At 44.4% G+C, this 12,808-nt stretch overlaps 1 protein-coding gene across 4 annotated transcripts in view; it reads right to left on the bottom strand.

Moving 5' to 3' along the window:
* LOC108930915 (transcription factor COE3) overlaps nucleotides 1–12,808 on the bottom strand; it is a 99,078-nt gene that overhangs the window by 59,106 nt on the left and 27,164 nt on the right. For all 4 annotated transcript variants that reach the window (XM_029252292.1, XM_018746402.2, XM_018746403.2 and 1 more), the window contains one exon: nucleotides 12,407–12,475. In XM_029252292.1, the coding sequence (XP_029108125.1) occupies nucleotides 12,407–12,475 (69 nt within the window). The remainder of the gene's footprint in view (nucleotides 1–12,406; nucleotides 12,476–12,808) is intronic.

The following is a 12,808-nucleotide window of genomic DNA, read 5'->3' as shown; positions in this document are numbered from 1 at the left end:
CAGACTTGGGCAGTAAAGCATCGCGACCCCGAGGTTCGGGCGCGTTAACGCCCCCCGCGAGGGGAGCCGACCAGATGGTACTACCCGCTAAGAGGGTTTTACTGCCGTTAAAGACTGGTGAGTCGCACCAGACCCCCCCACTCCACCCCACCCCCACCCCCTACTCCTCACTCCTCTGCCACATGGCCAGCAGCCTCCAGTTCAAATCTCCTACCCGTTCCAAATACCAAAAAATATTTTAAAAAGCACTGCCAAATAGCAGGCTCATGTCAGTGCAGAAGCATTTTATATATATATATATATATATATGTGTGTGCGTGTGTATAGCCCTCTGTATATGAATTTATAGTATATGTGTGTGTATATGTTTAACATACGTATTAAAATGGGCTGCACAACACAAATTTAATGCACAGGTATTTTTGTCATAAGTATTCACGTTTTTATGTTCTCAAACTGAACATTATATAAGAAAATCTTTGAATGAATCAGGGCCTCTTTGAAATCCACTTTTAATATTTCAAGAATTTATACCTATAGTCTACATCTCATCCAAGTCATTCTCTGTGAGAAAAGGCACCTTCGGCTGAGCGGCTGGGATCCGCGATGTGCAGCCCTACATCCGTCGTACAGCGGCTGATGTGTAGGATGTGCCGACACAAGCGACGTGGTCAGCGATGAATCTCGCTGCGGTCAACTGTGTCATTAGACATGTCCAGGGATGGAGCGATCACGTTGCAGGGGGAAAAATAAGAAAATTGCGCTTGTGGTCGGGAAAATCGATAGGTTCATTTTTTTCAGCGTAAGAGAGGAGGGATGGTTGTGTAAGGCATCTAAGCAGGTTTCGGTATACGGTTCAACTCATCCTCACCTCCATTCCTCTTAGAGAATTCTTGCATCTCTTGGGCAACTAGAACTGATAAATCACTCATGAATTCTAGCTGAGATTGACATTTTTGATTTAAACAAAATAATGACACAAACACTTGCTGTTAGCAAGAAACTACATGTTATATAAACAGGACTTCAAATAATGTGTGCAGCTCCTTGATGATAACTGATCAAATCAGTGGAATAATATAAAGAGTAGTTTCAAGGTCTGAGGAGTGTTCATTATTATGCGTAAATTGAGGTTGGGGAATTTGAGGCAATGGTGGAGTTGTCTTTCCTCCTCTTAAATCTACGGCCCAATTAGTCTGGCATCCCGGTCCCCGATGCAGGGATTAAATCGGGCTGTTGATGAAGTCGGTATCGACTTCTTGAGAGGATCCATCACCCAACCATACAGACACACACCTCCCGCTCTGCGCTGACCTCCCGAATACCTTCTGGTTCCCCTCCATCAGAGTGTGCGCACACATGTGCATGTGCATGCATGTCCATGGTCACACCATGGATGTTCTCCAGTAAGTCAGCAGAAACATCTCCACTCATATCATAAGAGTGCAGAAGATGGGATTTAAAAGGAACAGAACACAGTTCATCTCCGACGGACTTCATCTCCCAGCTCAGAGCTCTTCTTTCTGCTGCTCCCGTCAGAACCGGTATGGCAACGCTGCCTTTAAACTCACATCTGACTTCCTCGGTCAAGGCTGCCAAGCCAGATGTAACATGTAATGTATGCGAGTCTATAAAAGTTTGGCTGTGCAACATGTAGTCAGTCTTACATTAGGTTCCACCAGACCAGTTCGACCAACTCCTCCAATAAAACACGCGCATGACAGTAAAAGAACTCGGCCTTCTGGGCCTTCGTCAGCCTTTATTCCCTCCCTCCATTCGTGGATCCCACTCTCCAGGGACCAGGCGTTTTTTGGGCATTTTTTGACAGCGGTTTATGACGTGATTGATTTCCTTTCAATCAGAAATTTCCCAAAGGAAGGTGAAGGCTGGAAAGGAAAAGGGGAGTAGGTCAAGGGGAAAGGGGAGCGAGCGAGCCAGAGAGTGCTATGAGAGAGTTTGTGTGAGTTTGTGTGTGTGTGTGTGTATGTGTGTGTGTGTGTGTGTGTGTGTGTGTGTGTGTGTTTTTGCACGTACACACCACTTCCAATGGACACCACCAGCAGACCTTAACCTTCATTTTCCAACTCTGTCCTCTCCATGGCTAATGATGAAATGAATTCCTAACAGCTCATAAAGAAATCTCTCTTTGTTGTGGGGGTGTCTGCCAAACGAATAAACGTAAATAGAAATACAAATGTAAAGTATAAACTGTATAAGCTTTTACTTACTGCAATGGCCTGGCATCCCGTCCAGGGTGCCCTAACTTGATAAAACGGCCTTGATTCAAGATAGGCTCTGGACCTCTATGACCCTGCCTTAGGATAAGCAGTTATCGGCAGGTAGTTAGTGTGCAAGTGAATTTATTAAAGAATTCTCCATACAGAACTTTCTCTATAAAAAACCTAAAAAAATCCTTCATACACCCTTCCACCCTGACATTTCCTGTACCCTTCCACCACAGCATTGGTCCTTTCTTTATGGGCTATTCTAAAACCAGGACAGGTTTGATCCTAAAACAGTACAACCATGATAACAGCACTGAGCACACTTGTTACGGAACTATGGCTGTCCCAGTGGCTATAAATCGTGTTTGCACTTATCGTGCACATCCATGCAGACCACCCAGGCTGGGGGGTGTAGTGATGGTGGGGTCCTGTGGGAGGAGCTGCCGCGTCGGGAGCATCGTTCCCACTCAGGCAAACAGCAGCCAGCACTGCGCAGATCTGCAACAGCCCCTTTACTCAACCAGCTATTATCTGGTTTATTTCATTCCAGGGATCAAATTTGTATCCAGTTAGGCTTCTCATCTGAAACTCAAAGGGAATAAATAAATCCAGACTTTATTGCTCAGCACCCAGAAACAAGAAAAGGGGAAGAGGAGAAAAAAAGTCTCCAATTCATTCGGACCCAGTCAATATCACTGTAATATTTATGAAGGCTGGAAGCTAGCCTGCCCTAAAACCCAAACTCCTGCAATCCTGAATTATAAATTGGTATTGATTTGCGTTGTGTGTGTGCGCGTCCCTGTGTGTGTATGCTTGTGAGGAGGGGGATAAAAATGTAGACGAGGAGACACAGTTTGGGTGTGTATATGTGTGCATGGCTCTGTGTGTATGTGAGTGTGAGCACGTGCGTGCGTGTGTGTGTGTATTTCTAAGACGGGCCAGTGAATGCCATAGGGTCTTGTTCTCCTCTTACAGCAACCCGGGCATCAAATATAGATAATGCACCAGCCCAAGTGGCATTTGTGTGGTCTGCAAAGCAGCACAATAGATAAACAAAAAACACCTCCAGAGGCCAAATAAAAAGGCCTGTGTGTGTTTATTCCCCCTCTGCTGCTGCAGACAGAACTGCTAATGAACTGCAACAGGACACTGAATTTTGAAAGTCAAAAATGAAAAGAAATCTTTCAGTCAATACTTTGCTAACTTGCTTTTTTGTGAGAAGCAACAACCCACTAATTCCCTGCTCTCCACCTATAGCTGCTTGGTGACTTCACACACAAGACATCAAAAATGAAAAGCATGAAGGTTCTCAGATGTGGTGGAATGAGCTCCCTCTGTCCTTCAGAACTGCTGAATCCCTCTCACTATTCAAGAAGTATCTCACATTTCCCTCTTGATTCCCTAAAAGTTTTTGACTCTTGCATTGCATTGTATGTAAAAAAAAAAAAAGAAAAAATGTGTGTGTATATACATATATATATATATATTTCAAACACTTTTAACCCTCTCAGGGACAAAGTAGGAAGTAGGAAAAATATGTAACAGCCGATGCTAATTAGCAACATCTGCCTGGAGAGGGTTAAAATAACAATATTATGTATTAAACTTAAATATGTTAAATGTATGAAAATGAATATACTGTAAGCTGACCTGGAGAAAAGTGCCTGCTATGTGAATACACACACACACACACACATTGTCTGAACCTCTTGTCCCATTCGGGGTCGCGGGGAGCCGGAGCCTAACCCAGCAACACAGGGCGTAAGGCTGGAGGGGGAGGGGACACACCCAGGACAGGACGCCAGTCTGTCACAAGGCACCCCAAGGAGGACTCGAACACCAGACCCCCTGGAGAGCAGGACCCGGGACAACCCACTGCGCCCCCCTATGTGAATACAGGTAAATGTAAAGAAAACGGTAAGTTTCTCCTGCCCATCCTTTCTTTTTTTCCGTGCAGCAGAGCCACACATCCGTCACACATCAGTCACGGTGATCTGAAACGTCCAGCATGACCTCATCCATGATTCAGGCGATCCTGTTTTTGAAAACGTTTTAACAGTAAATTGACACTGAGCATAAGCTGGCAGAGACATGAAGGTTAATCTCGACCTTGCGAGGAGAATCAGCAGAAGCATTTTTTTTTACAGCCCAATAACGAAGAGGAGGGGAGGAAATGCCCAGGCAATAAAGAGCTAAAAGCCACCATTATGGTTTCCCTCCTTGTTATCTCTGGTGAAGGAGCCACTTTCGGCCCCAGCTGCGTGGCCTACTCCTCGGTCCAGCCTCCGATGGACGCAGATCTGACCTAATTGATTTGGGTGATGTAACCGAGGCCTGGACCTCCCTCCTGCACAGTCTCCTATGCCATTCCTCATATCGTATTGCAGGGTCTTTATATAAAAATCAATACTCTCTTAATCTGCTCTTCTTTCTTTGTCTCCCCCCCCCCAGTCTACATCCCCACTTCTCCACTCTTATCTCCTTGTCTCAATCCTGGCCAGCCCAGGCATGTCATCCTATCTTGTATGTGTGTGTGTGTGTGTGTGTGTGTGTGTGTTAGTGTAAGTCTGCACATGTAAGTGTGATACCCAGAGGACTTTCATGAGAAAAACTGGCACTGGCCAAAGTGTGTGACATCACCTAAACTCATGAATGTAAAAAATAGACCCAGAGATATGATACACGATGATCCTACTGTTGTTGGGCCGTGTTGGAGCTCTGCAGCTGATATGGAGCATCTCCGGCATTCCTCAAAATACACAAGGAAGATGCAAGGGATGGGAGGTGAAGGATCAGTCAATGTCATTTATGAAGTATCTTAGTATCTCTTCTTCAGTGGATATGGGTGACAGGTGCAGAAAGGTATTTTTTAACAACACAATTAGCTCCCTAGAGATTGTCTGAACTGAGCTAATTTCTCCTATTGAGAAAGTAAAGGTGCCTGCAGCCAGTGGCAATAAGGCCATAATTCACAGTCCCACCCTCTAGTGTTATGAAATTCAGAGCTGTGCAGAACCTTCTGGGCCTCCAAATTTCAGCCTAAAAGGCGTAAATATCATCAGCAAGAAGAGTCAACATCCGTGCCCATCAGACGGGTTTGGGCATGTTGGCGGCTCGCTGCAATTAGCCGTGCCGCATGCACTCTTGATTAAGATTATCTTGGAATTCTTAATTTGTGCAGTACCTCAGCATGATTGAGGCAAGAAGGAGGGATGATGATGGGAGGGGGCCAGAACAGGGGGACAGGGGGTTTGCAATCAGAGATGCAAGGTGCCACGATGCTGAATTCAGGGCTTCCTAGGGATCAGGGAGGAGATGGGCTTTTGCAGGGCGATGCCCTTCCATGTCAGTCGCAGCATGAGACAGCTGGGCGGGGGGTCAGTCAGGGTGTGGGGGGTAGAGGACGCTTGGGCCTCTTGTTTACTGCGAAGGATTACACCGCACCCAGCACACACTCTTTGAACACTGTAGGAGTTTGCAATATGTTGACAGCAGGATCGCCAGTGTGGATCAATAACTTTTCTCTCACGGAAAGGAAGAAGGGGAGGGGCTGGTCATGCTAGCCATGTCTTCCATAGACAACCCAAATAGAGGGATCAGTGAGCATGATGAACATCCCAGAAAAAAACTTATCCAGAACCTGATCAGCAGCATTTTCACATTCCAGAAACAATTGTGAAGAGATGAAGGCAACTGATGCACCACTTGAAAAGAAAATTACTGTTTTTCCTCAAATTCTGAGCGAGAGGCACTTCTGTTGAATCTCAGAGTAAACCACCTCAAGGTTGGACTCAGTGCTCAGAGTCAATGCTCACACCCCCCCAGATTACCTCTGCTCCTAAGGCCTTGGTGCCCAGCGGAAGTTCCTTCTCCAAGCCAACATATGTTGACCTGTTCTTAGGCTCAAGTCACCAAGGAGCCTCCCGTTAATAAATCCCCACCCCAACTATGTGAGAAACACACAGCAGAATAACCTCTTCAAAAAACACCCAAGACCATGTATGCATCCCATATTGTGTGAAAATCTCGACCATTGTATTCTCTGCAGCTAATTGAAAAACTACTCATTTGGAATCCTTCAACCCCACCGAAATAAAAACACTAAATCCCAATAAAGCATCTCCAACTTCAGTTTTATGTTCTATACTTAGTTAATAACTGCATTTGGTCAATATCCTGAAGTGTGTTTCATTTAAGTATTTTATTTCTCTAATTATTCTAATTAGTTGATGTAAAACTCATTAATTAGTGGCTAAATTAGACACAATTCACTTGTGTATGAACCATCTGAGCTTTATTGTATCTTCTTGCCATTGATCTGCTTTACTGAAGTATGCTAACAAGCATTAAGAAAGGTTACCGAACCAAAATAAAAATATATTATGCTCCATGTCCAAAATTAGTTTAAAAATTTGTTTAGTGCTCAGCAGATAACAATTTCACTTATAAACGTACTTAAATAGACATGTAGAGATTTCACAGCCCTAACAATTTCCTTTGCTTAACTTTTTAATTTCATGTGTGGACTGAATTTCATACAAATAACAACTAATATGCAAATAACAAAAAAAAACTTGCCATTTTTTTCTAAGCTAAGGCCAAACAGCTAAGGAGGAAAATTAAATTCCCACCCCAGAAAGCAATTTACACCATCCAATTTATATTTAACATACAGTATCACAGTTCTAATGGTGGTGGTAATAAGAAATGAGTTCAACATATATCCATATTTACTCATACATCCTGGCCCAAAGGCGATCATTTGATACAGGAGCAATGAGGGCTGAGGCTGCAAAGGTGTTCTTTCTTGGAGAAGCTGCAGCTCTGCATTGTTGGTTTGGAACCTGTAACTGGACACCGCACCCCATTCGCTGTTCCACCCCCAAAGGAGTGGTGGGAGGAAACCGCACAACACAAGCTGGGATATCTCCATCACCCGCAGTGAGCTTGCCAGTAGGCAACAGTCAGTGTATAATACTGCAATATTAGCACAACTTGGTAGTCTTGTTAGCATGCGACCTGTTAATCTGCAAGCCACAAGTATCCAGACAAGAAACCTGGAACCTGTTAACCTCCAGCTCATTTATATACAACTGACTAGCATAAAATCACTAACGTGGATCCGACTAACACACAACCTACGAAAATATAATGATCTAACTCAAGTTTAAAACACTTCCTGCAAACCATGCTTCTTACACTACACATATTTATACACATTGGTCCCCCAGAGTTGATCTGCACAGTAAATGTCCCTATGGTTTATCCCAAATCTGGCCGTGGTGTAACTCTCTCCATCTCATATTATATGACATTCCCAACGATTTCGGGCAACCCTAACCCCCAACAGTTGCTAACCCCGCCCCCCACCCTGACTCACTTCCAGGAGCTCATCTTTTTTTTCATTTTAACTGGGCTGCTGAGTAATGTCCTGCTTTTATTGCAAATCTATACTCTTAATCTAGCCGGCTCCAATGTGCTGGCCTGCCGATCAATAGGTTGTATTGCTGGTAAGGGTCCAGGGAGCTTACTAGCCTTACGACCCCCATCTCTCGTCTCCAGTTTAACCCTAACCAAGCACGACCACCTCAATCATAGCCCACCCACCCTGCCCCAGTTCTTTCAATCTCTATCTCTCATGCTCTCACACACACGACATCACAGTCACATATATCTCCAAGGGCTGTAAGGTTTTTATGAGTACATTCATATCCTGCCCTGAGGGATAGTGTTTTGATCGCTCTTATAAACTCAGATTAGTGACAGAATTCACGACAGTGTCATTATATCCACTGGTTTGTCTGGTGTGGTTTCACTCGATGTCATAGCCATCAGTAGCCCCACCCCCACCTATGCACGCGTCCCCCCTCATCCCTCGGTGACCCGGGCAATGCGCTAACAGAGTGAGCCGTAAGCAGAGGCAGTGTGGGTGATGGACTGCCTATAGGGCCATTAGATAAGGGAGAACAGAGGAAGGGGAGGAGGGCAGGGAATGACAGAGCCATCACTGCAACCCCCCATCAACCCACAGAAATCTGCCCCCCCACCCCAACAATTCACAGCCGACAAATGGCTTCAGAATGGAAAATCTTCTTGGTTTGAAAAAGGGACCTCGTCCAGGCCAGCATTAAAGCGGGTGGGAGAGGATGGGGGAGCAGGTCTGTATCGGGCAATTAGACAAGGGCCCCTGTTAAGGCCTGACAGTCGTGGTAAATTTATGGCCCCGGCGGGAAGCTCGCTGGGCGATCTAATTGCAATATTAGCTTGTAATAACACCTGTTTTAAACCCCAGCTAGTAATATGTCACCAAGGCCATTGTCGTATTCCGCTTGCCTCGGCAGAATTCCAACCTGAATAGGGGGAGACCTTTATGGGAGTACCCTGGTGGTTTATGTGGGCGGGAGGTTCAGTTTGAGCACATCTACCACATACACACGCATGTGCACACACTTTCAACCCATCTTCTACTGCCAACATCCAATTTCTCATGCTAATTCTTAAATGATGCGGTCCACGTCGCTATTTGTAACACCTACCCTTCTGAGGGTCAGAATGAACCACTAAGTGGGACGCAACGGCGGGGGTCCAGAGCTCGCCGCAGTGTGCCGGCAAATCGGCGGACGCCCAAAGTCATTTCCTCAGCCTCGTCCCTCATGCCCTGCTTCTCAGCACTCGCTTAAGGCCTTAATTGCACACACTTTTCAAAGAGGATCTTAGTTTACACAGTTGCATACTTTACAGTGGCTGTTAAGGCCCATCGCTGCACGACTTCACAGAACCCTAAATCAATATCAATGGGCGCGTAACAATCAACAGGAGGGATGCAAGGCATTACAGTATCAAGGAAATAGCTGCGTGCCTGCAGCCAAAGGAGCAGGGGCATCAGGAGAGGGAGACAGAGCCTGGCAGGGGTGGAGGAGGTGGGTTGCGGGGGTGCACGGTGAAGCAGGGGCACTGATTTATAAAGCAGCGCTTCATTGGAAACCATGTCGGCGAGCGGGGCGATGAATTCCGGTCATTAGCCGCTTTACTGAGACAAGTGACGGTCATAATTTGCATCGGGGCTGCCGCCAACCTCCTCCGCCGGCCTGATTTATCTGTTGGTTTAAGGAGCCGGGGGGGTTGCGCGCTCATAAATACCACCCCTCCTAATAGGGAGCTAAGATGCCGTCGTATGGACAACCCAGCCCTAAATCACAGATCCCACCGAGCGCGTTCAAATGACTGCGGGTGAGACTACGGGGGGTGGGGGTGTAGTACTATGTTGCTCTCTAACCAGATGCAAGAAATATATTGCGACCCCGCAACCCCATATTGGGATGGGAGGGGTGCAACAAAGGGCAAGAAAGGGTGAAAAGAAGCAGAATCTGAATTTAACATTGATAAAACAAACTCTCAGACCCTGCAGCAGAGCATCAAAAATTCAGATCCCATGTCTGAAATCCTGACAAAAATGTATTTGAATGATGCACGCTTTAACATGTCATCTATGGCAGTTAACACATCAGGTACCCTGACTTTGCTATGGTATTGCCTATATTCCTGTTTTCTGGAGAACAATGATTACTCACATTACAGAATGAGAAGAAGTTTGCTGTTATTCTTCCATTGTCTTCTCAATAAGGCATTTTTGTTAGGATATTCGACTTGCAAAATTTGTTTGAATGATTTGAATAACTGAATTAATATTAACAAAAATTTGTCATATATGCTTCTGAAAGTATAGAATCTGCCATTTAGGTTGCAATTGGTTGATTCAGACAATGTACTAGGAATTAAGAAATATATTGGAGTTTAGTTGGGATTTGAAGAGACAGCGGCTACATTAATAAACTGCCTTTGAGGACTGTCCGTTTCCATCTAGTGCCAGTATTTAAAAGAAGCCTCCAACCACACAACCTTTTCGAATCCTACATGTACATTAGCACGTTAAAAACAAAAAAAGGAGCTCAAAGCTGACCCGATCTTTGGGGTTCCAGTCCATAACACAAATCCTATTGGTGCCATGGTAGTGTGAGGTGTGAGAACTTTTTTGGGGGCTGTGAGAGGAGGCAGAGGGAGGGTCATCAGCTCTCACTCTCCTGCATCCTGGATACTGTCCAAGGCGAAGTGAACGAGCCAACATGGATTTTATAATGACCCCCGCGTACCAGGGGGCCACTGTCCTTCTGGAAGAGGATGATGTGCCCCAACCCAGCCAACAGTGGCCAAATGAAAGCGAAAACAGCAGGGGCGTGGACAGAGGGGTGTGGAAAAGGCTGTGCCTCTGTCCGGCACCTGCTGCAGAAAGTCCCAGCAGCCTTTGCTGTTTCGCGGGTCTGGTCTCATGACCAAATAAATCTACAGTCCAGTAAGACATTTTTTGCAATTGGCATTTCACCGCTTTGCCTTTATTTACCTTTACACATGTCTCCAATGCTGCTTATTCAAAACTTGCTTCTATGAATATATAGACATTGTCATAGAGTGAGTTGGGGCATTTTCGTAAATTTTACCAGAAACAAGAAGTTTTCTGCATGCAAACCTAGAAATAATGCATTTACCAGGGAAATGGGGATCCACCGTTTATGTTTTTTCTTTGTGTATTTTAATAATGTTTAGTATTATACGTGTTATAATGAAAAGAAAAATCTTTTTCTTTTTTTAGCTGTTTGATTAATTGCACCGGATTATTTAAGTTTTTCTTTTGAGACATAAACCCCCATTTTTGTTTGAGGGACTTCCCATGGGATGCAGCTTTCTCTCAGTTACCATTTAGACTGTCAAGAGACAGAGAGAACAATGTGAGGCAAGGGCCAGTCTGTAAGAAACCCTGTTTTTTTCTGTTCTTTTCAGCTTCCAGTAAACGCTAAAAGTAAAGGACTGGTGTTGTTGTTTCATCCTTTCTGGGCATGATCAGAAATCCTGTACAATATTTAAATGTTATTATTGTCCAGGTGTAGCTTTTTTGGTACCATAAAGACTCATCTGTACTGTTTTCCCTTCCTAGGGCAAAACTTTGGCAATGAGATTTACCTCTTCATAAATATGAAAACACAACCCAGTACAAATAAAAATTATGTCAGTGTTGGCAAGGCTCAACAAGATACAGCAAGACAAGTAGCCTCATGCTAATCTCCAGTGGTGTGTGTTAACCTATGGCACAACATTTACATTCATAAATCTAAGCTTAATGTAATAATACCCTAATCCCCAAATCGCCATAGCGATGTTTCACTCACAATCTCATAAAGAGCTAACAAAGCAGATGTCCCTTCCACAGTATTTCATTGACAGTTTTATCGACAGGGCACTTTCCTTGTTCAGGTTTCAATTTAGCGAACAGTCACAGTAGCCTGATTTTCTGCAGTGAGCCACTTGCTATTTTCAGAGAAACCTGGGACACACTTCGAATGTTTTAGGCTTCCCTAAAACAGCAGGAAATGGCAAAAAAAATGGTTGAAAATGAGTCTTATCAATTTGGCCTGGGCTCACACATTATGTTTGCTAACAAAGCCTTAGCAGCAGCGCTAATTGTTTCCCTGCGAAAGTAATCGCTCATTTCCTCCATATTTTCACCTAATTTCACTTTAGCGCTGCTTGGTGAGTTTTGAATGAACACTTCATTTAGGTCCATTTTCAAGTTGGGTTTTTGGAGGTACCACCTGTTGCAAAGTGCAGTTGCCTTGGATAAAGACAACAGTCCTTCTCAGTCTTATTTATGCACCTATTTGGTAAGCCAAAAATAAAAACAAATAGAAATGTAGCTAGTTCACACCTTTGCGTAATTCTAAAATCATATGTGATTGTAATATTCTGAACATTTTAGCACTGTTTGAAAATTATACACAGTTCTGTGTATTGAACACTAATGACCTTTGCTAATTATTACATTGACTTGCTGTTATACAGTATGTTACAGACAGGCTTACAATGAGTGAAAAGGGGTAATGAAGAAAGAAATTTCATATATACTTACAACTATGTTATGTTATGGATCAACACTTTGCATAAATTCACACTTATAAAATACAGAACAAGTTCAGTTTCATCCATCTTGAGTCAGTAGGATCACGATTTGGGAGAATGAAACAGAGTGTGGCTGTTTACACCAAAGGAAAGCACCTGGTTCACCATGGCTGTGGTTGGGTGACAGCAGCCAGGTCACTGTGAGCATACGTGTCTGATTCCAGGTGGCCTACCTGTCAATGATGACCGGGTCGGATGGGGTCTCGTTCCTGTTTCCACAGCTCTTCTTGTCACAGCACCGGCTGAAATGCAAACAGGACACATGTCAGTCACACGTGTCAGAGCATCTGGCAGTGTGATGGAACTCACAGCCAGGAAAGAGCAAAACAAGATAAATACAGTATGAATGCTGTGCACTCTTCAGTAGTATCATTTACATCACACTATGCTGTATTGTGGCACGCCCAGGCTAGGGAAGAAGGGGATGGTGAAGAGGAGTGATTTTACCCAACATGTCGGTAATAATCAGCTCTACTTAACCCAGTCTTCCCAAACAGTATTAGAGACCGACTCAGGAGTTCCAGATGGACACCAGACCCAAGAGCCTGAGGAAACACAACCCCAGACCCTGAAGT

Source organism: Scleropages formosus, chromosome 5 (genome assembly GCF_900964775.1).
Source record: "Scleropages formosus chromosome 5, fSclFor1.1, whole genome shotgun sequence".
Classification (NCBI taxonomy): domain Eukaryota; kingdom Metazoa; phylum Chordata; class Actinopteri; order Osteoglossiformes; family Osteoglossidae; genus Scleropages; species Scleropages formosus.
Note: the sequence above shows the minus strand (reverse complement) of the source record. Positions and strands in the feature narration are given on the sequence as shown.